The 26,765-nt window shown below is 41.9% G+C and overlaps 1 protein-coding gene across 3 annotated transcripts in view; it reads right to left on the bottom strand.

Moving 5' to 3' along the window:
• Positions 1 to 26,765, bottom strand: part of LOC118020054 (AT-rich interactive domain-containing protein 5B) — a 175,702-nt gene that overhangs the window by 69,007 nt on the left and 79,930 nt on the right. For all 3 annotated transcript variants that reach the window (XM_035019899.1, XM_035019907.1, XM_035019916.1), the window contains exon 4: positions 17,750 to 17,980. In XM_035019899.1, coding sequence (XP_034875790.1) covers positions 17,750 to 17,980 — 231 coding nt within the window. The remainder of the gene's footprint in view (positions 1 to 17,749; positions 17,981 to 26,765) is intronic.

Below are 26,765 nucleotides of genomic sequence, written 5' to 3'. Positions count from 1 at the left end.
GTCTTCTATGGGCCGGGACTCTCCTCCTTTCTTCAGAAGGCCATAACTGGAAGCCCCAGGACTTATGAAATCTATAAGAAGAACCACAAAATGGGGGGCTCATCACAAGCTCAGCCATGGGCAATTAACTAGTCCTTGCTAATTCAGTGGCTCCCCAGAAGCAACTCTTCACTCTGAATTAAACCTCTGCCAAAGTTTGTTTTGGAAAAGGCCTTAAATCCACAGGAAAGGGACTAACGGGGTATGATAGAAGGCCGAGACAGGCTCCCTCCCGAACAAGGTTGGGGCACCTTCAGATGAACTCAGGTTAGCTTACAAATCACCGATCCCTAAAAGAGCACACACTAAAATTACATTTGTTTTTATTGAAAGACAGCCTCAAGTGCTGACATGCAGCCTATGACATGTGATACATAATAATACTCTTAAACCAGTTCTGACATAATATCTCCGGCGGCCTAATAACCACAAATGATTGCTTTAGTTAAGAACTAGCCAGAAGCAAAATAGATGCATGTAAAAGTAGCTTGAACCATAAATACCTCAACAATATTTTATGTCACTTTGTAAAAGTTAAAGGAGTCCTATAATAATTAACAACAAAAACGCCATGTTCTTTACTATTGTGTGTTGGTTGTGAAAGGTTATTTCATAGTCCCGAGGCTGCCAGTGCCGTAAATTATGCAGGCACCAAGAAGCATTAAGGAGAAATAATAGCAATTTAAACGAAGGCTGACGTAATTCATGATAAACAGTCATTGGAAAATATTACAATGTTGTCTTTTTTGAGTGGGTTTAATCAGAAGAATGTGACCATATTCTAACATAAACCACTTCTCTTTTCCATTGTGCTAGCACTTGGAATGTTGGCACTCACCCTGGCTGCAGGGTTCTTATTCACAATAATTGCTGAATCCATGGCTCTAACACCTCCAGGGAACCTAACAATGTAAATTTGGTATTCTGATTGATGGAAGGAGCTTCCAAGACAAAGCTCAAAAGCTCTGGGCTGCATGGTGGTCCAAAAGGGGGACTGAAACTGGAGATGCATGTAGCCAGGATAACTTAAAGAATATATATCAAAAAGATGGCTAAGTAATGCACACATTGAAGAATCGCTTTATTGTCATGTCTAATAGAACCTCGAGAGGTGGTATAAAGCCGGCAGCTGTTAGGATAAAAGCAAACCTTTGTCACAAATTGTTCTGGGCGAACTGTAAATACAGCAACACATTAAGAAGCAAATATGATGAGAAAGACCAAACCTGCCAACTTTCATTAATGCAAAGTATCACCAGGTCAGTATCGCAGACATGATCACAGGGTATGGCGGCCAAGCAGATGTTTAGATCTGAACGCACACAAATAATTGTTAAATTTAATATGGGGTCAGGGGGAGGGGAATTCTGTGCAACAAAAAACTGACTGGGAGAGGGCTATTATTATTTTTTTTTAACAACAACAACAACAACAACAAAAAGGCAGCAAGCTCAGAAACATGCCAATGTGGAGACTGGGCAATATTTACCTCTCTGGAATTCACCCAGTCTTTGGGAGCATAAAGGGAATAATATTGCTATTATAACTGCAAAGCCTTCCAATGTACAGTTCATTTAAAAGTCTTTAAGCCAACTATTGATTATTCGTGTCAACGGAGGAAAGTAAGGATAAAAGAAAACACTGAAAATCCAATAGCTTATTTTTCCCACTAGTTTCTATTTCATTCATGATCCATTCTTTCCAAAGGCCATTAAGAGCAGCAGAAGTGATTTCATTTTTTCTTCCTCTCCTTTTCTCTGCCAACCTTCGGGTGGAGGTGCTAATGAGCTGGAATAAACTCAAATGAAGGCAGAGGAGGTCTGCCCGGGAAGTCAGGGACTTGGATAATCCACATAGTGGGGCCCCCTGTCCCTGATAATCAAAAATTAATTGCTACCTTCCAAAGATCATTAATAATATCCATTATATAGCAAACAGACTATTTTTGACTCTGGATCGCTTTTTCCAACTGAATCTATTTAAATAGTCCCAGAGGTCAAATATCTGGCCACTCCTTTAAAAATATTCTTTCAAAATATGATAAATGGCTTTCTTTGGCATTTATACTAATAAAAACGTATTTTATCTCCTCTTACCACACAAACCTTACTTTCTCTAAATAGCCCATTGCGAACATTATCAGTGAATTTTGCTCAGTGTACAAATATTTTATGTATTACAATGAGTAGCAGGACGCAAAACTTGCAAATATTTATTTTTAGACATATGGGAAAAAAAGCAATTAGAGCTAAAAATGCGAAGAATGAAGAACTCACTTAGAAGCAATTACATTGGACATGCAAACTGTTCTGCCATCAAACTTTTATTCGGATGCCGTAGAGCATATTAAGAAATATCACTTGCACACATACAAAAAAAGAAAATATTCCTTCACAACTGAAAATATCCAATCACTATAAACAACATCTGGGGGTCATTAATAACTTACTCTGCAGCTGAATTAGACAAATAATAAGTGGCCTGACTCAGAATTCCTGAATTCCTATTTTTGAAGGAAAAACAAAACATCATACCATGACTTATATTTGCAAATGCGGATGCTCTCTGGGTATAAGAATGTGTGTCCACACGGCGATCAATTTGCTGACCCACGCAATGCACACGTCGTTGATGCCATTTAATTGCTATCTCGCCCGAAGTGGTGTCCTGTTTTTGTTTTGAGGAAGTTTTAAAATCGTAATATTGAATTCACTCTTTGCTCAGAGCCTTGCGTGTAATTAGCATATTTTTCAGACTGGTAAGAATCTGACCATAAGCAGTGTTGGAGAAGCTTCCCATTCCAAACTACTACAAAGCCTTTCGTACGCAGCCTCATAACACATTTTAAGAGCAGGTGTACTGTTCAAATATTCCAGTCCTGAGATAAAAGAACTAACAATTTTACTGCCACTGTGCTGAGACACCCTAAATATTTATACTAACGGGAGTTGAAAATAGTATCCGAGAACAAAGCCAAGATATTTCTTCCACTCATTAATAGCAACAGTCTTTGGCAAGACAGATGCCAAAAAGCCAGCACTTTTCTGATTCCCCATCACATGGTCTGTTATTATAGGTTTCATGCGGAGTCAACAGCCTGGTTGATTTATGGGCAAGGGAAAATAGTCTTCATGACAATCCCTGTTTACATTTTTTAAAAATGTCTCTAAAATATCTCTCTGGAAAGTACCAAATTTCCATTGTAAAGTACACAATCCTTATCACGTTTCGATGTCTCCAGGATCGGTGGTCTCCCCATTGACGGCATCTGACAATGATGTTTTTTATTTCTTAGTGGGTACATATGAAAATGATGTGTGTTACGAATGATGTTGTCTTAGATTTGATAAAATCTAGTACCTAGTCGTTTGATCTGCCTCAGGGGTCAGCAGACGTTTCTGTAAAGGGTCAGAGTGGAAATATTTTCAGCCTTGCGGGGCATACTCAACTTTGCACAACAGCAGTTGTGAATGAGACAGAAGCACGTGAGCGTGGCCTGGCTGTGTTCTAATAAAAAACTCTAGAAGACGGTGATGGGTCAGATGTGACCCATGGGCCATACTTTGCCTTATTTAGCACTCGGTGAGAGTGGACCCAGTGCACACTGAGGGGACACTGGGCTTGATGAGGTGCCTCCGAAGGGCACACACCCAGTCTCACTCTCGGTCTTTCCCAGTGTCACACCTCACCTACAGCAGGTGCTCAGTCTATGTCAGGGAAGGCTAGGTGACTGACCATGCTTAAACTCACAGGAATCGGGGCGCCTAGGTGGCTCAGTCCGTTAAACGTCTGCCTTCGGCTCAGGTCATGATCCCAGGGTCCTGAGATCAAGTCCCGCATCAGTCTCCCTGCTCAGCGAAGAGCCTGCTTCTCCCTCTGCCCCTCACCCTGCTTGTGCTCTCTCTCGCTCAAATAAAATAAAATCTTTAAAAAAAAAAAAAAAAAAAACACCTCACAGGAATCATCACATGGCGACTGTCCAGGGTTGGGGAAACATAGTGCAGGTGAACGTAAAGAATGTCCTCAGCTACTTCCATGAGGACCTTTTTTTTTCTTTTGTCCCTTTTGTCAAATTTTTTTTTTTAAAGATTTTATTTATTTATTCATGAGAGACAGAGAGAGAGAGAGAGAGAGGCAGAGGGAGAAGCAGGCTCCCAAGGAGCTCGGGAGCCCGATGTGGGACTCGATCCCAGGACCCTGGGATCATGACCTGAGCCGAAAGCAGACGCTTAACCATCTGAGCCACCCAGGCGCCCCTTTTGTCAAAAATTTTGAGCACAGGTTGGATTCTTGGTGAGAGGGTCAGATTCTGAACCCAGTTCTCCAGACTCCCAGTCAAGTACCCTTTCTAGTACATTGTGCTTTTTCTTAATTTCTGCACTAGAATGTATGCTTCCAAAATCACAGCTCTGCACCTTCTTTTTTCTTAAGTAGGCTCCACACTCAGCATGGACCCCAATATGGGGCTTGAACTCACAATCCTGAGATCAAGACTTGAGCTGAGATCAAGAGTCAGACTATTAACTGACCGAGCCACCCAGGTGCCCTATGGCTCTGCACTTTTACTTAAGGCAAGGCCTTTTACCTGAGCCTGTGACGGGCCAGGGAACATTCCCTACCTTCTGCTGCGACTTGTCGGCGCACTGTAGCACAATCGGCCCTCAGCCGCCCGCCGTCACACCTGGATGGAAGCAATTAAGGAGGGAGGAGGTGGCTGGCCATAATGATTACATCGTCGACTTCCAGTCCCCATCACCCCTGCCACCTACTACGACTGCAGGCGAATATTCCTATAGCACTGAGTCTCAGTCTTCAGCGTGCACCAAGTACGATTAAAATATTGGTGACGGGACGCTGCCCATTCAAATTCAGGAGGTTGGAGACTAAAAATGAAAACTTTAGTGAGTTCTTCAGGAATCTTTGCATGAGCTCACTTTCTTGCCCAAGCCCCCCAGTATTCATTGAAGACATTTTTCCCTGTTGTGCTTTAGAGGAGAAACTCTGGATCTTCATTCTGAACACTGGGTTCTCAGCATCCTCAACCTTAGCTGTAGAAGGTCCAGGAGGAAGGGCTGATTGTGGGTAAGCACAGAGCTGGCTCTGATTAGCCCACAGCTCTGCTATCGCTTAGAAGGAAAATAATGTTGGCACTAAGAGTTTCTGGGAATTTACCCGAAAGAAACCATCAAAATGCTGATGTTTTTATAAATAAAGATGTTCATCACACACACAAAAAGATGTTCATTACAGTGTTAATTATACATGAAAGCAACAAAACTAAAAACCCTGGAAGAAACGAAAACAAACTTCTAATAGAAAGGGATTATGTAAACTCTGATAAAGTCATTTGATGCAGTATTAGGTGACTATTAAAATGGTGCTTGTAAGACTGTTTATAATAATATAGGGAAATGTTTATTTTGTAATGACTAGAATTTCATGATGTAACAGTTGCATATATAAAATGTCCTCAAGTAAATAAAAATGCTTTGGAAAAAGTCTGGAAGGAATTTATAAACCCTATGAGATTACCAGTGATATTTAGGCAGGCAATATCAAAGAGTGGATAAGCATACCAGCTTTGAAGCTCTACAGACCTGATCTGGAATCCAGCCTGACCACTTACTAGCTGTGTCACTTTGGGCTGATGTGACCTTTCTTAGCTTCTGCTTCCTCCCCTGCGAAGTGACGGTTAATAGATTCCTTACGGGGGCGCTCTAAAGAATAAGTGAGATCATGTATGGACAGGACTTAGCATAAGGCCTGACATATGGTACATGCTCACAGAAGAGTGGCAATTATTATTATTATTATACTTGTCCTTTCCATAATGGAAATAATTGTATGATGAGAAAAATATTTTGAAAAACATATGAACTGTTTTTTACTATTTTTTTTCCCCTCCCTGAAACATGGTACAAAGGGGATGAGGGATGGGGAGCATCTGGTTGGCTGAAGATCCCGGTTGCCTAGGGTTTGTTGCATAGGATCTCGCGGCTGTGAGGCCATGCCCTTCAGGACGAGGCCGCATTTGGGCGGACGGCCTCAGGAACACAGATCCAGAAGCTGATGTCCACGTTCCATCATGGTCTTACCACTACTGCACTCACGTTTAGCTGCTGACTTTCCCAATCAGTTCTTCAACTGCCCACTGGGGTCATGGACACCGGTCCTCGAGGTTGTACAAGGTTGTTCAGGGGCAAGACAATGAAGACGGGGTGTCGGCCATTTGAAAAGTAGGAGGAACACTCGTCCATGTGAAGGACATTCCTCTCACGAGTTGTGAATGGCCCGGGCTGAGGGTGGGTGGAGTGGTTGCTGGGTTGGGAGTGGCTAGGCCACACTTTCTGCTCTCTGAGGCTACCTCCTCATCTCAGGTCCAGCAGATGACACTGGTACCAGTGGTCCCCAAGACAATTTAATGGGGGCTCCCAATAGCCCTTTTGTTCTAGTCCTGACACATTTCAACTTCCTTTCTCCCCACAACTATGGGACAGAATGCATTCTCAATAGCACGGGACCTGTGAACTGACTACGATAAAGACAGACCTCAAAAGAACCCACGTTTACCAACATCCTTTCTCTTTCGGAAGGTGTCTGTTCTCGGGGATGGGGCAGTATAATTTCTGGCACTATGTGTGACATCTTTATTAAAATATCTCCTATTTTAAAGACCTAATGTTCATGTCTGGAACTGTGAGGAAGAAAATGTGATGTGTTCAACCCTGCATGTTGTGAACTTGCTTCATCCAAAGACGGGGCTCTCCTCCATGGAGCTCTCCTGAGAGACAGAAGGCTTCATCCTCATCTACAAATACCATGGAGCAGGTCAATGATCCACAAAGTATCCTCCAGGTGTAAGTGCCACCGACCAAGTAATCTTCCTAATAATAAACATTAAACTGGTGAAGACTTTTCTTTCCCAACATTTTCTGATATGATTCCAGCCTGAATCGTGATCTATATTATGTTCCAGATCCATATAGCCCATATTTCCCTGGAACTTGTCAATGTCCTCTTTGTTAATTACTCTGCCACTGTTCCTTGGTTTTCAAACTGAATTCTGAGCTCTGTAGGTTAGAGACTGGAAAGGTCAGTGTAGGGACTTCTGGACACCACCTGCCTTAACTTACGGTACTGCTCGACTTCCTCAGAGAACACCTTTCTAGGTTGTGCAGACCTCCGGATCTATTAAACATCATAACAAATGAACAATCTTCAACCAAAGACCTTGACCAGCTTATGAAGAATGTTCCTCTGGTTTGAAGAGGTGAATAAATGTTGAGAAAAACCATTTCCTTTGAGCTAGATACTTTCCTTTGAGAATTAAATCAACTGGCAATGAGCTAAACATTAAAGATTGAGGTCAAGAAATACTTGACTCTAAGAAAGGAGATAAAATGAAGCCTTCTGGAATTTAGCAGGATTTTTATATCATTTCCACAAACATATGTTGAGACAGAGGCAAGTAAGGCATGATTCTTACCCCCTCTAGGAGCTTAGAGTCTAGGGAAGAGAAATGCAGTAGAATCTATTAACTTTAATACCAAGCAGAAGAAAAAAGCAACTTTGGAAAAGTACTGAGAAACACAGGAGGACACAGAGTGAAGTGTTCTAGATGATTCTTTAGGAGCTACAATTTCAACCTAAAAGCAGCCCCTTAAATACCCAGGAAACCAACCAGGCACCTCACCTCACTTCTTTCCCCCCTGCTGCAAAGTTGATGCATCCCTCCTTTTCCTTCTTATATGCCCAAGGGGAAATTTCCAATTTAATAAGAGACAAGTTGATTTTTCCTCCAAGAGGTTTCCCCTGGGTCCTAACCATAATGGGGCCTCTGGGAGAAGGACTTAGGAGCACCTGGTCCCTCAGGGGAAGGAGACCTCTTCTAGGAAGAAAAAAGTTTTGCTTGCGGAGGCTGTTTTGTTTTGTTTTTGTGTGTGTGTTTTAAATGTCTATGCTGATAGCTAAAAATGGCAGAGGAAACAACCTCTTTCTTTGAGCTTCAAAGTCTGGAGTATTTTCCACCTCCTCACCTGAAATAACTTCCTTCTTTTTGAATCTCTTAAGGTCTGGTTGAAGATCCACGTCCTCTCAGAGGCCTCCCCTGACATCCCGGCCCTCTTTTACATCTTTCAACTCCAGGGGCACCTACAGTTGGACCTCCTCTAGTTAGCCCTCAGTGGACTGCCTTGCAGTCTCCAGCATGTGGCAAAGCTTTCCCATTTATAAAGCTTGGCAGATACCGTCTCCTCTGAACATAAAAATATCAAAATAAGTCTGGAGTCTTAGCCCGTGCTCCTCTCACTTTGGGGTGGAAAAGTATGTCCCCTGCGGTCAGGGGACTGGGGTGGGGATGCTAACTCCCACTTTGGCAACATGCTGGACCTGTGACCCTACGGAAACTATGTTGTCAGGTTGCTCATGGGAAGATCCAGAATTGTTAAGAAGATCACAATAATATTTGTAGAGGCCCATTACTCTACGTCTTATCTTGGCCAACTTGACTTTTAAGTGTCTTGACAGCAGAGACCAATACCCCAACAATGCCTGGAGTTCTGCCTTCAACAGAGTCGGTGCTCAATGAATGAATGTAAGCACCCAGCAGCATTAGAACATACCAGTCTTTTTCTGCCTAAATCCCATCTGTTCTTCAGTCCTCCATGATGGCAACTGGAGAGCCAAAAAGGCCGTTCAGAAAGGAGATTCTAAGGGAGAGAATTTCTAGGCAACTTCCAAAGGGAGCATAAAGCCCAGATGATGGAATCAAGGCCCACGCCAGCCAGCAGTGAGATTTCCTGAGCAGGCAGCACAGCCCGCTCCCGTGCCAAGAGCCTGGCTGCTCTGCCTCCTTCGAAAACCCATTACCAAGTCATGGCAAGCAAAATGTAATTTTAAAAAGGGAAATGATTTATGTGCTACAGGAATAAAGAAGTGACAGAAGCAGGAAAGCTTGCATACATTTCATTTTTTGGAATTAGACCTATAATTTTTTCATTAAGGGAGGATGCCAAGTTGGGAAAGCCAATGTGTTCTAAGCAGACAATTAGAGAGAGGTGTACAATCGAAGTTCTGTGAGCATCACGACCCCATGCCTTAGAAAGAGCCCATGAGAACACCGGGCAGTTTACTGTCTGCCCCTTTCAACCTGCAGTTCTCACGGGGCTCTAGACTGATTATCTGCTTCTGTGATGAGATGGGCAGCATCACTCTGGGCGTGTGTGGAAGAGACCACAGGGCAGCAGAGGCTCTGTCAGGGAGGCTGGTATAATACAGATGAGCGAGGACGGTGGCTGGCATCAAAGTCTCCGGATCCCATCCAGTGGTTTTCAGATTTTGAATTTTCACGATCATTCCTTTCCTAACCACTCCTACAAAAACACTGATCTAAGTCCTTCAGAACCCCTTGTACATTCATTATCTAGAGATCTGGTGATCAGTTTATCTGTTTCTAGGCAGCTGGATCTCAGGAACCTGGAAAGATCTCTCTGAGTCAGGTCCAAGCTGAAAGGCAATCTAGTGTAACTGTTAAGAGCATGGATACTGAACCAGACTGTCTAGGTTCAAACCCTGGTTTTGCCACTTGATAGCGAGGTAACTTTGCTGTGCTGAAGTGTCCTTATCTGCAAAATGGGGGAGAGCAAGGATATTGACAAATGGTATGCATGTATCCATTCACTCATGTAACCAGTATTTATTACACACCTTCCATATGCCCAGTCTTATTCTGGTCCCTGGGTACACGACTGTGAACATGCTCTGAAAGAGCTTACATTATAGCACAGGTGGGGATGGGGGAGATGGACTATAAACATATAAAGAAAAAATATGAGAGTTAATTTCAGATAGTGAAAAGTTATGGGAAGGTAATTATATGTTGGGTGATGGGGTGGAGCCAGACTTGTGAAAAGGGGAAAGTCAGAGAAGACTTCTCTGGGGAGCAGACATTTGAGCTGAGGCTGGAATGATGAGAGGGAGCCAGACCCAAGATATCTGGGGAAACACATTCCATGCAGAAGGACAAACAAACAAGTATTTCTGGAATGAGCGGATGTTGAATGATTTTTAGTAGCAAATGATACCTCATGTCCCCAGGAGTCTGTATAGGTATGAAATAATTCTGTAGATGTTTTTTGAGGAAACACTATGGTGTATGATGTGTGGTTAAGGTTGTGTTGTGTGATGCAAGAGTTACAAGAAGATTTAGTCAACGAGGAGTACTTAAGTAGTACTCGCCATGTACCGTCTAAGGGCTTGAATTCTCACAACTCTATGAGTTACAGTCTATACCCACAACATATGGTCCATGGCCATCCCATATTTTCCCAACCCTCTCCCCACATATGACACTGTGAGGTCATTAGGAGTGTAAATTTTTCTGTCTTGTTCATAACTGGGTGCACAGGGACCAGAACAACACTTGGCGCATAGTAGGTGTGTAATAGATATTGGTGGAATGCGTAAATGGACAAGAAAGTCCTGTGTGTTAGGCACTGTGGTGGGCTCTCGGCATCCCCAGACAGCCTGTCCTACAGTCCAAGGAACTTTAATCAATCCAATTCCCTTGACAGGATAGAATGAAGGGCTTTAGAGGGTATCTTTGGCATCAAGAGGATTTTATTTTTATTATTTTTTTTAAAAGATTTTATTTATTTATTTGAGAGAGAGAATGAGAGAGAGAGAGCATGAGGAGGGGGAGGGTCAGAGGGAGAAGCAGACTCCCTGCTGAGCGGGGAGCCTGATGCGGGACTCGATCCAGGGACTCCAGGATCATGACCTGAGCCGAAGGCAGTGGCTTAACCAACTGAGCCACCCAGGCGCCCAGGAGGATTTTAAAAATCAAGCGAATACAGACTTATTCTGAACTTCATTCTACCATCTTTACCCCTAACTAGCACTTTTGCCTGTGATTTTTCAATGACCTGGTTCTTTCCTTTAGTGTGTGTGTGTGAATTGATAAAAATATTTGTTTTACCCTAGAGAGGAATATGTTGATCTTGTTAATGTAATGGGATATAACTTTCTTGCTTTTCTAAATGAAACGCTAGGTGAAATATTAGCCTATATAGACACAAATCCTTTCTTCTGGAGTGAACAAGAGTTTATTGTACCCAGGAGTCCAAATAGTTTTTAATAACCCATTGAGTCCCCTCAGCTACAAAAAGAGTCCAGAGTTATTTTAAAATATCCTTCCAGGTTCCAAAAATAGAAACTCACGAATCCTACCCATTCCATATATCATGACTCTGAAAAATTAGTTTATAGTAACAACAAAAAAATTCTGGTCATTAACCTTCAAGAGAGATGGTACCCTAGCTTCCAACACCCCTGCCCAAGGAGGTCTGCTCCCCAGCCCTCTTTGTGTCTCAGTGTCCTGGAAGCCAAGGCCATATGCTAATCACTACAGGTCCTGTCAAGCACTAAGCTTTACCCGCAGATTTATTTGGGTTCAGTGGACTCCACTGTGTGATAAACTTAAACATTCCTCTGTCCCTCCTTGGGCAGCACATGCAACAAAGAGAAGGTACCAACCATGGTCTTGGTTAGACCATTCTCTAGCGATAAACAGAAGCTCTAGAAAATGTCCAGGACAAAGCAGTCCTCCAAGAGAGACCTCTGGAGGTTAAGGACTTCTGCATAAATAGCAATACACAAGAAGCCTGACTCCTTTCCTACTCGGCTTCAATTAAAGAGAAACATCTGCCTTGTTATCATCTGGGAGATCGGTGGGCACTGCAGACAGGCAGCGAAAGCCTGAATGTGGACAGGGGCCAGGAACAAGGCCATTTGATCATCGAAATCCACTGTGACCATGAAACCTACTTGGGCAAGGAAAAAAAAAATGTTTACTCACTTACAAATTCCCATGATTCTTAACAAAACAACTGCCTTTCCTTTCATTTCCAGCAAAACATGTGATGCTTAGAGGGGAAGAGGCAGAGTCCAGCTCATCCTCCGTGCTTCAAAATAATTGTACACATCCTGAATTTTCCTCCATAAAACGTCAAGATTTCATCCCCTCTTCTGTTTCCTTCCCTCCCCTTGGCTTTTTCTTCTTTTGTCTATAATGTCATTATTTTACCCAACAGGGAAACAGAAAGGGAAAGTTCAGTGCAGAGACAGAAAAGCTTCTTAAAAACATAACGTATAAAGTAGAAAACTTTTCTTTTCCATTAAGGTTCTAGGAAGAGTCCCAGAGCCTTAGAGAAATGGTTCCTTCATTATTGACAGAGCGAGATTGGTTTGGATGGTTCTAAGTTGTCCGAAGCCTAAGATTCTAATAGAAACAGGAGAGAATCTTCATTGATCACGAGGACTGTTTTTTTAATCAAGCAGATACAGACTTAGTCTAAGCCCGGTGATGAGCTATTTCTACCCAGTTTGAAAGATGGGGTAAGTGAGGGGCCTTATGTCACTTGCCTGGAGGAACAGCAAATCAGACACGTGAGCCTTGATTCCTACCCAGCCGATCTGTAAGCCCAGCACTTTCCCCCCTAGACTGTGCTATCCTCCCTGGGCTTCAGCAAAGGACATGTATCAATACTGATGTAGCCACCATCTCCCCAAGGGGCAGAGCCCATGGTTTCCTGCACGTGGACCAAATGCTAAGACGGCAGCCCATCTCATCTCTGCCCCTCTCAGGCGAATTACCACATCCTTCCTTTAAGCCCATCCCATTCCTTGGTCAAGGAACTACCCCTGCCCCCCGCCACACACACACCCTGACTCCAAAGAACTCAGAAGCATGACTTATGTCTCTTCGCAATTCAAAACTCAAACTAAAATTAGTCGTATCTTTTATTATTTTTTTTTTAAGATTTTTAAAATTTATTTATTTGAGAGAGAGAGTGAGAGAGAGAGAGAGCACAAGAGGGGGGAGCGGGAGAGGGAGAAGCAGACTCCCCGCCAAGCAGGGAGCCCGATGCGGGACTCGATCCAGTGACTCCAGGATCATGACCTGAGCCGAAGGCAGTCACTTAACCAACTGAGCCACTCAGGCGCCCGTATCTTTTATTATTTTTTTAATCAACCATATCTTAATCCACTTAGTCGGACCCACCTTTAAGGACTGATTTCTTTTCTTTTCTTTTTTTTTTTTTAAGATTTTATTTATTTATTTGCCAGAGAGAGAGATAGCGAGAGCAGGAGCACAAGCAGGAGAAGTGGGAGAGGGAGAAGCCGACTTCCCGCCGAGCAGGGAGCCCGATGTGGGGCTCGATCCCAGGACCCTGCGATCATGACCTGAACCGAAGGCAGCTGCTTAACCGACTGAGCCACCCAGGCGCCCCCCCCTTTTTTTTAAGATTTTATTTAAGGGACTCATTTCATCTCATTTATACATATTGGGTCCACCTTACATCTCTCTGATAAAAGCTAGTTCCTTAAAGTTATCCATTCATCTACGGTACTGTGCACGCCTGTTTGGATTCAGCTGTCAACGCTTCGTACATGTGAAATCAACCCGTGTGATATTAAGGTAAACATTGCACATTACAAACTGGTGGACATTTTATTGTTCTAACAGGGAAAATAGACAAAATGTTTGCACGTGCGTCTGTTTTCTCTACAGCACAGACAATAATATAATATACATGACGGTATCTGTTTTACAAAAGAGGAATCAAATTATAAAAAGAGGTAAAAGCAAGGTGGGGGGCGGTTGAAGAATGCCTCACATTCAGAGATCCTACCAGGACAGTGGGGGTAGGAATTACGCGTAGCGTAAAGATTTTCACGAGAAGAATAGTCAATCCTGATGTCACTTTGCCCTCATTATTATAATCTCATTTCCTTATTGCATGTGCAACACAGCCAGTCTTCACAATGCTTTAGTTTCAAAAATAGTCAATTCTCTTGTGCTGAGAAAAGAGCACACCACCTTTAAGAGCATTGTCACTGACAAGACGGAAGGATTCAGGCAGGATGTTGAGGCTGAAGCTTTTCAATCACCTGCCATTAATATGATTCAATTTATGCTTATGTCATAGGCTTAAACATTGCACAGTGCTGTAAAGCAGGGAAGGGACTTGAATAAAATACAGGGAAGAAAGCAGATGGTACGCTATCAAAACCCTTCAAGCCTAAAATAACCTTTCCCAAGTAAGGAGGATAGTTAATTAAAGCCAGGATATATTTACTCTATTCTGAATATCTCAATGTAAATAAAAATCAAAATGACACCACTGTAATGTGGGACTAAATGATGAAATTTCATCTATTCTATTTTTCTTTAATAGTTTCTAATCAAACTTTTCATTAAACAGCTTCATAAAATTCCACGGAGAATTTATTTATAGGGATTCACTGTAGATTTAAAAGCCTTACTTTTATTATTCAATTAAACTTGTTATTCAGTGGACAACATTGAAACAATGGGGGGAGGGGGAAGGTGTCTGAGCAGTTGGGAAAGGTCGTCATACAAGAGAAAATGTGGATCATCCCTCCCCAGGAAAGCCCAGTTCCAGAGCCACTGCCTGGGTTTGTCCCAGCCTTGGTCCACGGACTCATATTCATGTTCTCCTGGTAGAGAGGGCACCAGAGCATGTATTAAGGGTAAACAAACCTAGGGGAGGCCAACAGTTGACCCACGGTGAAGGCAGCCATTCCCAACGTGGAGAGTCAGGACATGAATTACAAGTGACCTAGGTATTTCCAAAACTTTTCTATTAGCCTTTCTCCCCTAGCATTTAATACCAGACCCAGTCCTGCCTTATTCATGAAGCGTTCCCTGACCCCTCCCATGATCACCACCCCGCCCCGCCAGCAGCCCCGCTGCTAAATTCCTCCTGCCCTTGCTTTCTCCAACACTCACCAAATACTTAATCATTGACTTTCTTGTAACATTAGTTAACCTTTCAGGTGCGTTAATCCTGTCTTCCCCAATTAGATTTCTAAATCCTCCAAACAAGCAAGAACTGTGTTTTATTTATCTTTTGAACACCTTCTCCTGCCCCCACTCCATAATCCCATTTAATAGAAGAAAGCAAAAAATATATTAGTTAATAAAATAAACATTATTTAATCATAGGAAAGCAGACACTGTCCTTTTGAGAAGGGCCTTGCAGGTACTTTATGGCAATTTATGAATTTCATGTGTCAAAGGTGTAGCTGCTAAATGCTATAAACTCTTTGCCATCAGCTCCGCCATTCATCCACCTGGTGATATGGCTAATAAAATTTGATTTTTACAGCCTAGGCATACTGTTACCTAAATTACATTTGACCAATTACTGAAGTCACCAAACGTGTGGTACAGAATATATACTGTGTAGAAAATTCATCTGTGGGCCCCCTGGCACCCACGGTAATCTGACAGAAGTGTTTCGGTCATCTGGCAGTGTTTAATATTAGGAACATTTGTTTAATGCTAGTCACTAATTAAATTTATGTTCTTCTACCAACTGTTAGTTGGTTGGAGAAACCCAACCCCACGTTTTAACAAACCCTTTAGCCTGTGTTGATTTCAAATACAACCAGTTGGAGGTTTAAAAGGGTGATCTCTGGAAATTTAGATGGAGAACCAAGAGTGGATGGTGGGGGAGGCATGTGGGCGAAGGTGTTCAAATCAGGTCAAAAATAAGTTTTTTTTGGGGGGGGTTCACTTACTAAAAAAAAATACTACACAAAATACAAACTATTTGAAGTATAAACTCAAATAAAAGAAAAACCTAATATTCTAATTATTAAACTAGCCATCTAGAAGCTCTTTAAAGGTACCTTTATTCCAAAAGAAAGTTTCCACTTTAAGAGGCTGGAGAAGAAAAACAGCATTAAAATTAGCTTTACCAGAAGAAAAGTTCAGGAAAACATTCAAAAGTCAGATGCTTGTGTTTGTGAGAACATTTAAAACTAATTTAGTAACTCTTAACAACCATTGTGATCACTGTTAAATTGGAACTTCTTTCTATTACCAATTCCAGACGCAACAGCTTTGAAGCTCAATGACTAATAACTCTTAAATTAGCCAAAAAGGTTAAAACATTTTTCATTATGTTACATTGTGATACTCTAACTCTGACTAGTCTTAAATGAGGGAAAGCATTCTTTCAGTTTTATTTTGTGTCAGGAATTTACAGACCTCTTGAGGGGCAAGCAGGTCAGAGAGTTTGGGAGTAGGGGAGAAGGGGAGAAAACCCCTCAAAACAGAAGTATTAAAAAGGGTCGATTTGTAAATGCTGATCTGAAAAGAGAGGGTATTTTTTGAAAAGATGTATTGGATACATTCATCTACTTGAATACAACGGTTATTTGAGTATTAAAAATATGACACTAAATTCTTCTTGGAAGAAGGGATAAATAACTTGTATAAACACTACTATTCTCTTCTAGACCGACGGTCATTTGGTAAGGCAGAGTTGTGAAAGGCATCCGAAAAAAAAGTTTATAAGGAAAAAAATGCCACGTCCAATGAACTGAGGTCCCCTTCCTCTTTCCTCCCTTCCTTCTTGGATCATCCCCTCACGCTCACCACTACTTACAAGCCCCCTATAGCAGGTAGAGGGCTACTGGGGTCAGGAATAATCAGATTAGAGAGGCCACAGTGGATTTCCCAAACCATGCTGAGGCCTGTAATAGTTAAGCAGAATAATCTGATCTGAATAATCCACAAACTGGGGAGCCTTGGGAAAACCTTAGCCAACAAAATCAAGTAATGTTCCAACTCAAAATGACCCCATCAGTGCTCTCTCTGGGCCATGGGTCTCACCTCTTCTCCGCCCAGGTCCCCATTAGCATGGGTCAGCCATCACTTTGGTTGTGCCATGGTGGCAAATCCCAAAGAAGGGGTAGGGCGAGGTGGTGGTGGGGAGAAGGTCTCATGCCTCTGTAAGTACAGGAATTTCCAAGGAACATGTCTAGCCTGATAAAGCACCCCCAGGGTATTCTGATATCCCTGCCCAGCCTGTTGAGAACCACTGATACGATCCAATCTCTTCAACAAACAGATGAGAAACTGAAGATGTGAGGGATGTGATCCTGGCTTGCCTCCAGCCATTCACTGCATCATGCAAAGGCTCCCAAACCTATGATATATCTTCTCCTTTGCTTCTATCTATAGAGACACATGACTGATCAGCTAGGAGAGATGCAGATAAAATTATGTGTGCATATATCCATCTTTGGGGGGCATAGTGTATAAAGATATATATATATAATATATCTGAATATAGGTAGATATATAAATATCTATACATATTTTTATACACTGTGCCCCCCAAGGATGGATATATATATGTGTATCCATACATGTACATGAAAAAATTAAGGGGCGTAGGGATCTATCTATCATCAATCTATCTGTTCACCTTATAGTACTGAAGTGGTTACAACTGGTGCATTTTTATAGTTCCTTATCACACTGAAAAGGGAGTGATCAGTTAAAAAAAAATATTCAGTATCTGAATAGCCAAAGCCTTTTGAGAAAGAACGAACATGAAAGCTTCCTGTCCTAAAGTCCAATTTCAAGGTCGACCAAGCAACTTCAGACCCTATATTGAACAACAAATTCTAAATAATTACCCTTTACCCTGGCCAACAGAGGCTGCCCAGGAGGCGATGATGCTTTATGCCACAATAATTTGGGGGGGGTGGCACATAGAGCTGGTGAAAATAAGCCTTGCTCCCATCACCACTCTTCACAAGAACCCAAAGCAAGGAGACACACAAGCACAAGTTTCACGTAGGAAAACAAGCAAACAAAAAAAAGACTCACCAAACTCATCGCATATGCTCTCATTTTCAATGAGCGTCGGGTGGTCAAAGGTGTCCCGACAGTACAGGATCTGGGGGTTCTTGCTGACCACGGCGATGCCCCCCAGGGCTAGCGCAAACTGGTCCGTTAAAATGGAAGATGGCTTATCCTGGATGCGCTTCAGCATCGATCGGTACCGGCAGTACTGAGGGTAGCTGAGAACGATCACGTTCATTTCTTCCTCGTCCTCCCCTAGACAAACAAGAAAACATTTCCGTTACCCTCTTGCCTCTCACAAAGAACTGTCATGGCCATGGCATAATTGCAATTGTCACTCTGCTTTGGTATGAAAACATGTCTTCAGTGTGACCCTGATACCCGTTCATCTTTCTCCCAGTCTGGGTTATGGCGGCATTCTCCCAGCCTCACCTCGCCACCCCCGTTCCACTAAAAAAGCCTCAGGTTACCAGCAGAGAAGAGAAAAGGTGGAGAGAAGAGAGAGTCAGGGTGACCTCATAGACAGATTATGTGAGGTTTGGGTCATCAGCAAGCTGCAGAACCAAAAAACTGTTTTTCAAAGAGTCTGATACATATTTCAAGCGTTAAAGTCATCATCACCAGAATTTTGTTGAGCTTCTGTCGACATAAATTTCCAGAGCCTGCTCTTTCTTTAGATTATATAATCTTTCAGTGATAGAAGGCCCTGAAAAGGTCATGTGGCCCCAGAGAGACGTCCATAAGTTCAAATAGCATCATCATCTAATCTGGTGGTGGTTAGGGCTGTTCAACAAATATTTCTGGTTCTCTTTACGGTCTTGTGGAAAGACCACACATCCTGGCCCATTGGAGTCAAGTGGCCCTGTGACTTGTTGTGGCCAATAAAATATGACAGGAGTGAGTGGCGACCTTAGGGGCCAGTGTTTGACTGACAACACTCTCTCTTTTCCTTCATCCTGGGCACCTGTCATGAGTCAGATAGCAGCTGGGCTGCCAGTCAGGGTTTTGGGACAAGAGCCACGCGGAGCAGAGCCCCTCGTCAGTCCGCAACGGACATAGACACAAGCACAAAGGAAACCTTTGTTGTTTTAAGTGAGGCTGTGATCTGGGGGTTATTTGTTTTTGCAGCATGATCCATCCCGACTTGATTGATACATCCACCTTCCTTGCCCTCCCTCCTTCCCATGCTCCCTATTTTCTAATGTGCCTCAAACCCATCTGGTAACTTGGCACAACTCAGAGAACCATGCTGAGAGGACTCCCCAAGCGTCCTGTGACAGCCCCATCAGAACCAACTTAGCTCAGAACGTTTCAGCAACTTTCACGAAGCTCCCTTTTAGCGCTTATCTGCACCTCACGATATTAAGCGCTTATTTATCAAAACCAGATTCAGCCTGGAGGACCCCTTCCTTCATCTTAAGCTTGAGAAATGGCAAAAGCTCCCCTTTGGTAGCCTGCCACCTGCAACATGTCACGCTGAATTTCGGCTCCATGACCTAGTCTGCCATCACTCCCTATAACCACACCATCAGGGCGTTTGTAAGCAATTCCCAGATATGTCACTGGCTTATCCAAAGGGAAAACACTCCATATTTTGAGCTCTTACCATGCTGCAGGGAATTGCACAAGACAGTTGTTAAGGATACCAACATTATCGTGGCCATCTGGTAACCAGTGGGAGACAAATGAGGAAGGACAGAACAAATGATGGAATCTAACCAGTACCATGGAAGGTGTGCATGTGACCTTCTCAGATAGGAGGCCAATACCCAGATGTATTTCTAATTATGTTCACTTAGTTCCTCAGGCTGGAGGCTTCTTCGAGAATGGAGATGTTTAGCTGCTTTCAAGATGACATCTTTTAACAGTTTACATTTCTTAGACTCCTGCCTGGTCTGTGGGTAGCCACTTTGTCAGCTGGCATATTTAATTACAAGGAAATATGTTTACATTGAACGCAAGTCCCCAAATGAAGTTCAGTTTTGAAATGCTGATATACGTCCCAAGACATTTCAGTTTGAGATTTTTACCGCAGACCAAGACACAAGTTCACACTTTGGGTTCAAATCTGTGCTTTCTAGAAGAGCTAAAGCACAAAACATTTGACTGGAAATTTTCACCAAACATCATCAGAACTCCAGAATACCTAAGTCCTATTCGAAGAAGCAGCCCCCGAATGTGTCAATGGTATTATTATCCTCTATTTGTCCAAGACACCGTGGATGAGGGAGAGGGGCGTAACCACGAACCCCCAGGGCTTGTATCGGAACGCTCAGCATCTAAGACCGTCTCCTGCATACTGTGCAAATCAGCACACAGCTCCCACCATTCTATCTTGGTTGTGCTACTGGCTTTCTGTACTGGAGGGACAGCTGTGTTGGTTCCTCCAAGTTCCTGGGATGGAGGAAGTTCTGCTTTTCAGGCGGAATGACGGCAAAAGAATGGATCCTTCAGAGTTCATTTTCTAGCAGAAGATGTCACCTGGATTCTTGGGAGCATTTCACTTCCTTCTTGTCCCCTCATTCTCCTCCTGTTTTTCTCCAACCATTTTTCTTTTTAAGATTTTATTTATTTATTTGACAGAGAGAGACAGAAGCGAGAGAAGGAACACAAGCAGGGGGAGTGGGAGAGGGAGAATCAGGCTTTCCGCTGAGCAGGGAGCCCGATGTGGGGCTCGATCCCAGGACCCCGGGATCATGACCTGAGTCGAAGGCAGATGCTTAATGACTGAGCCACCCAGGCGCCCCCAACCATTTTTCATGATAATGCCATCTCTAACCTCTTCTTAATTCTCTGTTGTGGATGCAATCAGCTCCCTATCTTTGGTGCTTAGAAATGACCTGGGTTTTTTTGATTGTTTGTTTTTGTTTTCTCTTCACTTCATCCTAGCTTGAAACATTTATCCTTCTTTCTTCATGTAGTTCCCAAAATACAAGCCAAGCCATGAATCTGCTTTCTGTTGGAAGAAAAACCAGCAAGTTCCCTCTGGTCCACGTCCTGGAGATGTGTCCTATGATGTCCATTCATTCTGGAGACAGCATCTCTCAGAGCGCTCCCGGGCCTGCCCACATCAGAATCACATATGGTAACTGGAAAAAGGCAGACTCCAGGGGCTCATCCAGAACCACTAACTCAGAATCTCTAATTTACATTTTTAACAAGCTTCCAGGTAGCTCATGCACATTAAACTCTGAAACCACTACCTCTGAGTCTGAGTTTAGCTCTTTGCACAGACTTATAGTAATTTATTTAGTTTGGGTTTTGATCTCTCTCTTTCTCTATGTATGTGTGTATATATACACACACACACAGAGCTTCCTCTACTTTCGATGGGCTTATGTCCCGACAACCCCTTGTCAGTTGAAAGTATCCTAAGTTGCAAGTGCATTGAATACATCTCACCTACCAAACACCATAGCTTAGCCTAGCCTACCTTAAATGTACTCAGAACACTTCCACTGGGCAAAATCATCTAACACAAAGCCTATTTTATAATGAAGTATTGAATATCTCATGTCATTTATTAAATCCTGTCCTGAAAGTGAAAAGCAGGACAGTTGCATGGGTATAGGCTGGTTGTGTGTTGGATGTTCACCCTCGTGAGCGCATGGCCGCCTGGGAGCTGCGGCTGAGGATGGATGCCCAGCACCACAACAGTATTGAGCCACGTACTGCCAGGCTGGGAAAAGATTCAAATTCAAAATTCAACGTACGCTTTCTACTGAGTGGGTTATCGCTTTTACGCCATTGTAAAGTCGAAAAATTGCTAAGTCGAAATGTCACAAGTTGGGGTTTCTAAGTATATATATATATATATATATATATATATATATATATACTTATAACCTGTTTTCAGGTATATGCTTCTAGCCAAACCCCCACTGTACCCAGAACAGAATCTAGGACAAAATTCCCCTCTCCTTGCCACTCTCCCAGGATTGTTGTAGGTCGCATAGAAGACAGCAAATGAAAAAAGACCTCGTAACCAAAAATAAGAGGGACAGAGGGACTGTTGGTTTAGAAATACTACCATGATTTCTGGTACTGATAGGAAAACACAAAAATTTACACAGATCTTTCACAAAACACATCTCTTTTGCTCCTCACAACAACCCTATTCGTAGGATTACGGCTCGTGAATCTCCCCCAATTCAGAGGTGAGATAACAGGTTCAGACACCCGAGTGACTAGCCCAAGGCTCTCAAGGACGCAGAAAGTGACCGACGTGAGACTGTCACCCAGTCTTTTCATTCCAAGTTTGATGGGCTTTTCATTATGACAAAAATGTCACAAATACTGATAATAGTAACATCATTATGATCATTAAGGTAATACTTTGATTTCTCTTCCTACGTGGGTGTGGTTGAAAGAAAATCTTTGTTTATTTGCAGCTCATTATTACTAGAGATTTAATTAAGGTACAGTATTGGGGATGAGGATGACGGCCTTTGGTCACGGAAAATCTGAAACTTCTGTGTCATCAAGAACTGCACAATTCGGCCAGTTATAGGTCAGAATTTCACTCCGGTTAAGTTAGCTTGTTGTGATTTTGGAACACTGCAACTCACTCCGCCATGATTTAACAGTATGGACACATCTTTCACGCACAGTGGTTTCCCCCCCCTCCGCCCCGCCCCCACCCCCCCCCTTATCAGAGGTTTCGCTTTCTGCAGTTTGTGGTCAACAACGGTCTGGAAGCAGATGTTCCGGTCTGAACACATCATGAGAAGGTCAGTAGTAGCCTAACGCTATGTCACAGTGCCTACGTCATTCATCCCACTTCTCGTCACTCAAGCATTTTACTATCTGACGTCACAGGAAGAAGGGTGAGCACAGGACAATAAGGTCTTTTGAGAGAGCGAGACTACTTTACTGTCCAATTTTACTATTAGTTATTGTTATTAATCTCTTACTGTGTCTAACTGATAAAGTAAACTTTTTCATAGGTTGTATGATTAGGAAAAAACAGTACAGATAGGGTTTGATGTTATCTGCAGTGTCAGGCATCCGCTGGGAGTCTTGGCATGTATCCCCCATGGATGGGGGGGGGGTACTATGTATATCACCTTTCTACTTTCTACCCACGTAATAGGAAATAAGGCCTACTTTAAGTTGTGCAAGCCCAGAACCCCTGCACTTCCTGAATCGCTCCCATACTAAGAGGCTAGAGGCCCAGTTGGGACCTGGTTTAATGTGGCAGTGCTTAATAATACCAAAACAAAAATTATGATAATTTTGTTCCTTATGAAAAGAACTCTCCATTTAGACCAGAATTTTGGCATTGTTTAGACAGAGGCAAATTTCCAACCTTACAATTAGACATGCCCAGAGGAATCACCTCTAATATTTACAGAAAAAAAAAGAAAAAGAACACCTCCCCCCCACACCCCGCTAAAAAAAAAAAAACCCGACAAAGCCCATGAGACCCTCAGGACTGCTAAGAAAATTAACAAAACATTCTAGGTGAGAGTAAAGAGGACATCCAGCATAAATGTGAGACCTGGAAGAATCAACAATTCATCTAGGGTAAAGTTCACTTCAGAGAAACTTCACCCTAGATGAATTTAGGTATATGTGCTTAGTTAACTGGAGAAATATTTTTTTCTCAAGACAAAGCATGGTCACCTTCACATGAAAGGTATGTATTAACAGAGAATAAAATTATGAGTTTGGAAGAGCTTTCCAGATCTAAAATTCTATGATCCTATAACTTTCCACTAAGCCTTTGCATTAAATTAACTTCTTCCTCATACAGCTACAAAACTATTAAACTGTTCAACAGCTGTCATATTTATTTTGCCCTAGTACACTATGAAACAAATAAAGCCAAACAACCCTTTCAAGAATTCTTATTTAAATTCCTCAGCTACTTCTTTCCTCCTTATGCATTTCATGTACATATAAACAAACACTCGGTTTGCAGTTACCCATGAAACAGAGGCTGCCGATAAAGGGTTCATAGGACATTCTCCCCTTTCCAATTCATAATAGGTCTAGCAGATAAATCTATGAATGAATAAAGAATGGATAAATTGCACATTTGTTTAGCAAAAGATAAACAAAGTGTTCCTGGAACAAAGATTTTCTTTCAACCACACCCACATAGGAAAAGAAATCAAAGTATTACCCCAAGGAATCTTACTCTAACACACTCTAGTCAGCGGTAGTTGGTTGGGTTATGTAGGCAGTACTTGATTTCTGTCAACAGAAATGATCAGCAATAAATTCTTGGTACCAAAGACTGAAATTTTAAGCCATATTATGATATTCTATTAAAATGTCATCCCATTCCTCAATTCTCCCTTCCACCAAAAAAAAAAAAAAAAGTGAAAATGCCTATTTTTAAATGAAATATTCAAAGGGAATAAGAGACCCAAAATTACTAAACCTCATTTCAACTTCAATGAGAAGAACTTTGCCTATTAAAAGTTAATACCTAGAAAAAAAAAAAAAGTTAATACCTAAAGTACACTGCTTGTAATGCTCAACCAAAATTACTCTAATCCTGTGCTTATATCATAATTACACGTTTTGTTAACCTCTCTCAATGTCAATTTTTCACTTATTTATATATTTTCAAAGTCCAAAACAGAATTCCACAGAGAAACTGTAATTATAACGTGAGACTCCACCCAAGCTTTTCAAACAGTAACTGTATACCATTGCTTTAATCCTCAGAGTTGGGCTGGGAATGGGGAAGGGGTTGGGGGGAGAGGGTAAGAGCAGGCATTCATTCTGAATAGCACGTTGCTCAAGTTGTCTTTATACAAAGAGAGATGCATGAAATAGCAAACACAATGAATTAATGGAGCATTGACTTTCAAATATCCATAATGCTATTTTTTTTTAAATAGATAATGGTGGCCAATGCACAGGAGACTGAAAACACAAATTCCGGAGGAGAAATCTGCTTTTATCTTTTACACAACATTTAGAAATGTAACTTTCTTTTTCATTCTTGGTGGGGGGGGGGGGGGGGGGGAGAAGGGAAGGCTTGTTGTGGAAACATCACACTATTATGCTTACTGAAAACCACTATAATCTACTTCTAAAATCAGTAAGCTTTAAAAAAAAAAAATCTTAAAAAAAAAATCTTTGCACCAGGATTTTATAGAGCCTGGTGGAAAAAGTATGCATGTTCCTTCCTGCACCTAATTACCTCAACTGAAAAATCTGCCAAGTATTTTGCCCTTTAGTTCTCTTAATCGTATTAGGGCAAATGCATTTGGATGCCAATAGAAACAAACATTTAAAGATTTTCACTTAAAAGATTCCAAATATGTATGAAGGCTATGCTTGAGACACAAAGTCCCCAGTCCTTCAAAGACAACATAGACTGTTCTTTTTTTCCCCCAAGCAAATATGAATTTGCTCATGTTATAAAACTTGATGTCTAGTTTTGAGACAATCTAAGTAAAATAATGTCAATACGAGAGGCTCTTGCAATGATTTATGCTTCTTTCTGTTACTTTATTACATCAGGCATTCCTTTCTCAAAGCTTTATACTTTTCACCGTGCTCCTAGCAACCAACCAAAGGCAAAGCATCAACTTTATGTACCTGGCACTAGTCCAATTCTTACTGCTATTGACAATTATACTGAAGTTTCCATTTAATTGCTGCTCTGTTGTGACACTGAATATTTGTCATAATTAGGCATTTCCTATTTTCTGTCCATTCATTTTTGATTATTACAGAAAAGGAACATTTTTTTTTAATTTCAGAAAACCTAAGCATGAAAATTCTACAGATAAGAGCAGCTACAGCTGTTACTATCATTACCAACATTGTAACATGCAGAAAAAAAAAGAGAGAGAGAGAGAATATAATTTCTCGGAAGGTAATTTTCCTTTCAGTCTAAGTGCTCTTATTCATCTTACAGTTACTCAATGATTTCCTGTTCTAATTACAGGACACTATACAGAAAGACATTTGTAAAAGCAAAATGCAGCAGTGCATATGACTACATAGCTTGGATTGGTTGAAAGTGTTTAAAATTCCGAAGTTGTACATCAACTTCATCAATTCCTGAATGTAAGTCCGTGTAAGTGTGTAACGTGTCCCGCCATATTTCTACATTTCTCCTAAGGCAGTAAGCTTTGTACCCGTACCCGAAGTAAGTACACATCAAAGGGGAAAAGACATTTGCAGTTAAACTGATGTTGAAGAGTTGGGGTGGGGGAAGATGGGTTGTTGGTTGTTGTTTTTTTTTCCCCCCTTCATCAAAGCTGTTAAATTGGAGGCATGCCAAGACAAGGAGTGGAAAGTATTAATAATAAAAATAAATTAAATGCCTGATTAAAAGGGAGAGAGCACAAGATTCCATCCGGAATAGAAATGAAAATGCCACAAACTATTTCATAAAAACATACTGTGACGTAAATTACACATCAGTATTGCACTGTTGTGGTTATTTTGAGAAATGGTTTGTACTGTAAGTCAGCTGGTGCCGCCCCACCCTTGATGATTTTGTAATTCTCTACACAGTAAGCAAGTGGGGCAGCCCTGAGATTGCTAAGACAGAAAACAGACCTAGCCATAGAGAGCTGGCAATAAAAAGATAATGTACTTTTAACATAACAGAACAAGAAGATTGGCTTTATTAACTAAAAAAACGACTTTAAATGGTCCCCAGCTTGCCATTTGTTTTGATAAATGGAAAGACAGATCTTCCCAGGATAGGCCACGAAAACATCACTGGAGAACTTATATAAAAGAAAATGTGGGAAAATATCTCTGTGCATGGTTGTAAACAGAACAAAGAGTATTTCAAATACAAAACCCTGGGCTTTTAACTCGCTGTTTCCCAACGCCGACCACTTCAAATACATGGACGCACACTCACAAAAATATGTATTAGAACATTCATATTGGCTTTTGCCCTGACTGTTGCTTCCTCACTCCGAAAAGAAAACAATACCAGGCTGAACTAAAACCAAACACTGCCATCACTCTGAGTAACAAGCGAACCCACTGGGAAGCCAGCCAGCTCCACCTCCAAGGTTCTCCCAAGTGGCCACTGAATTCTAAGCCACATTCA

The sequence above is a fragment of the Mirounga leonina genome, unplaced genomic scaffold (assembly GCF_011800145.1).
Source record: "Mirounga leonina isolate KUSES-001 unplaced genomic scaffold, KU_Mleo_1.0 Mir_109, whole genome shotgun sequence".
Lineage (NCBI taxonomy): Eukaryota > Metazoa > Chordata > Mammalia > Carnivora > Phocidae > Mirounga > Mirounga leonina.
Note: the sequence above shows the minus strand (reverse complement) of the source record. Positions and strands in the feature narration are given on the sequence as shown.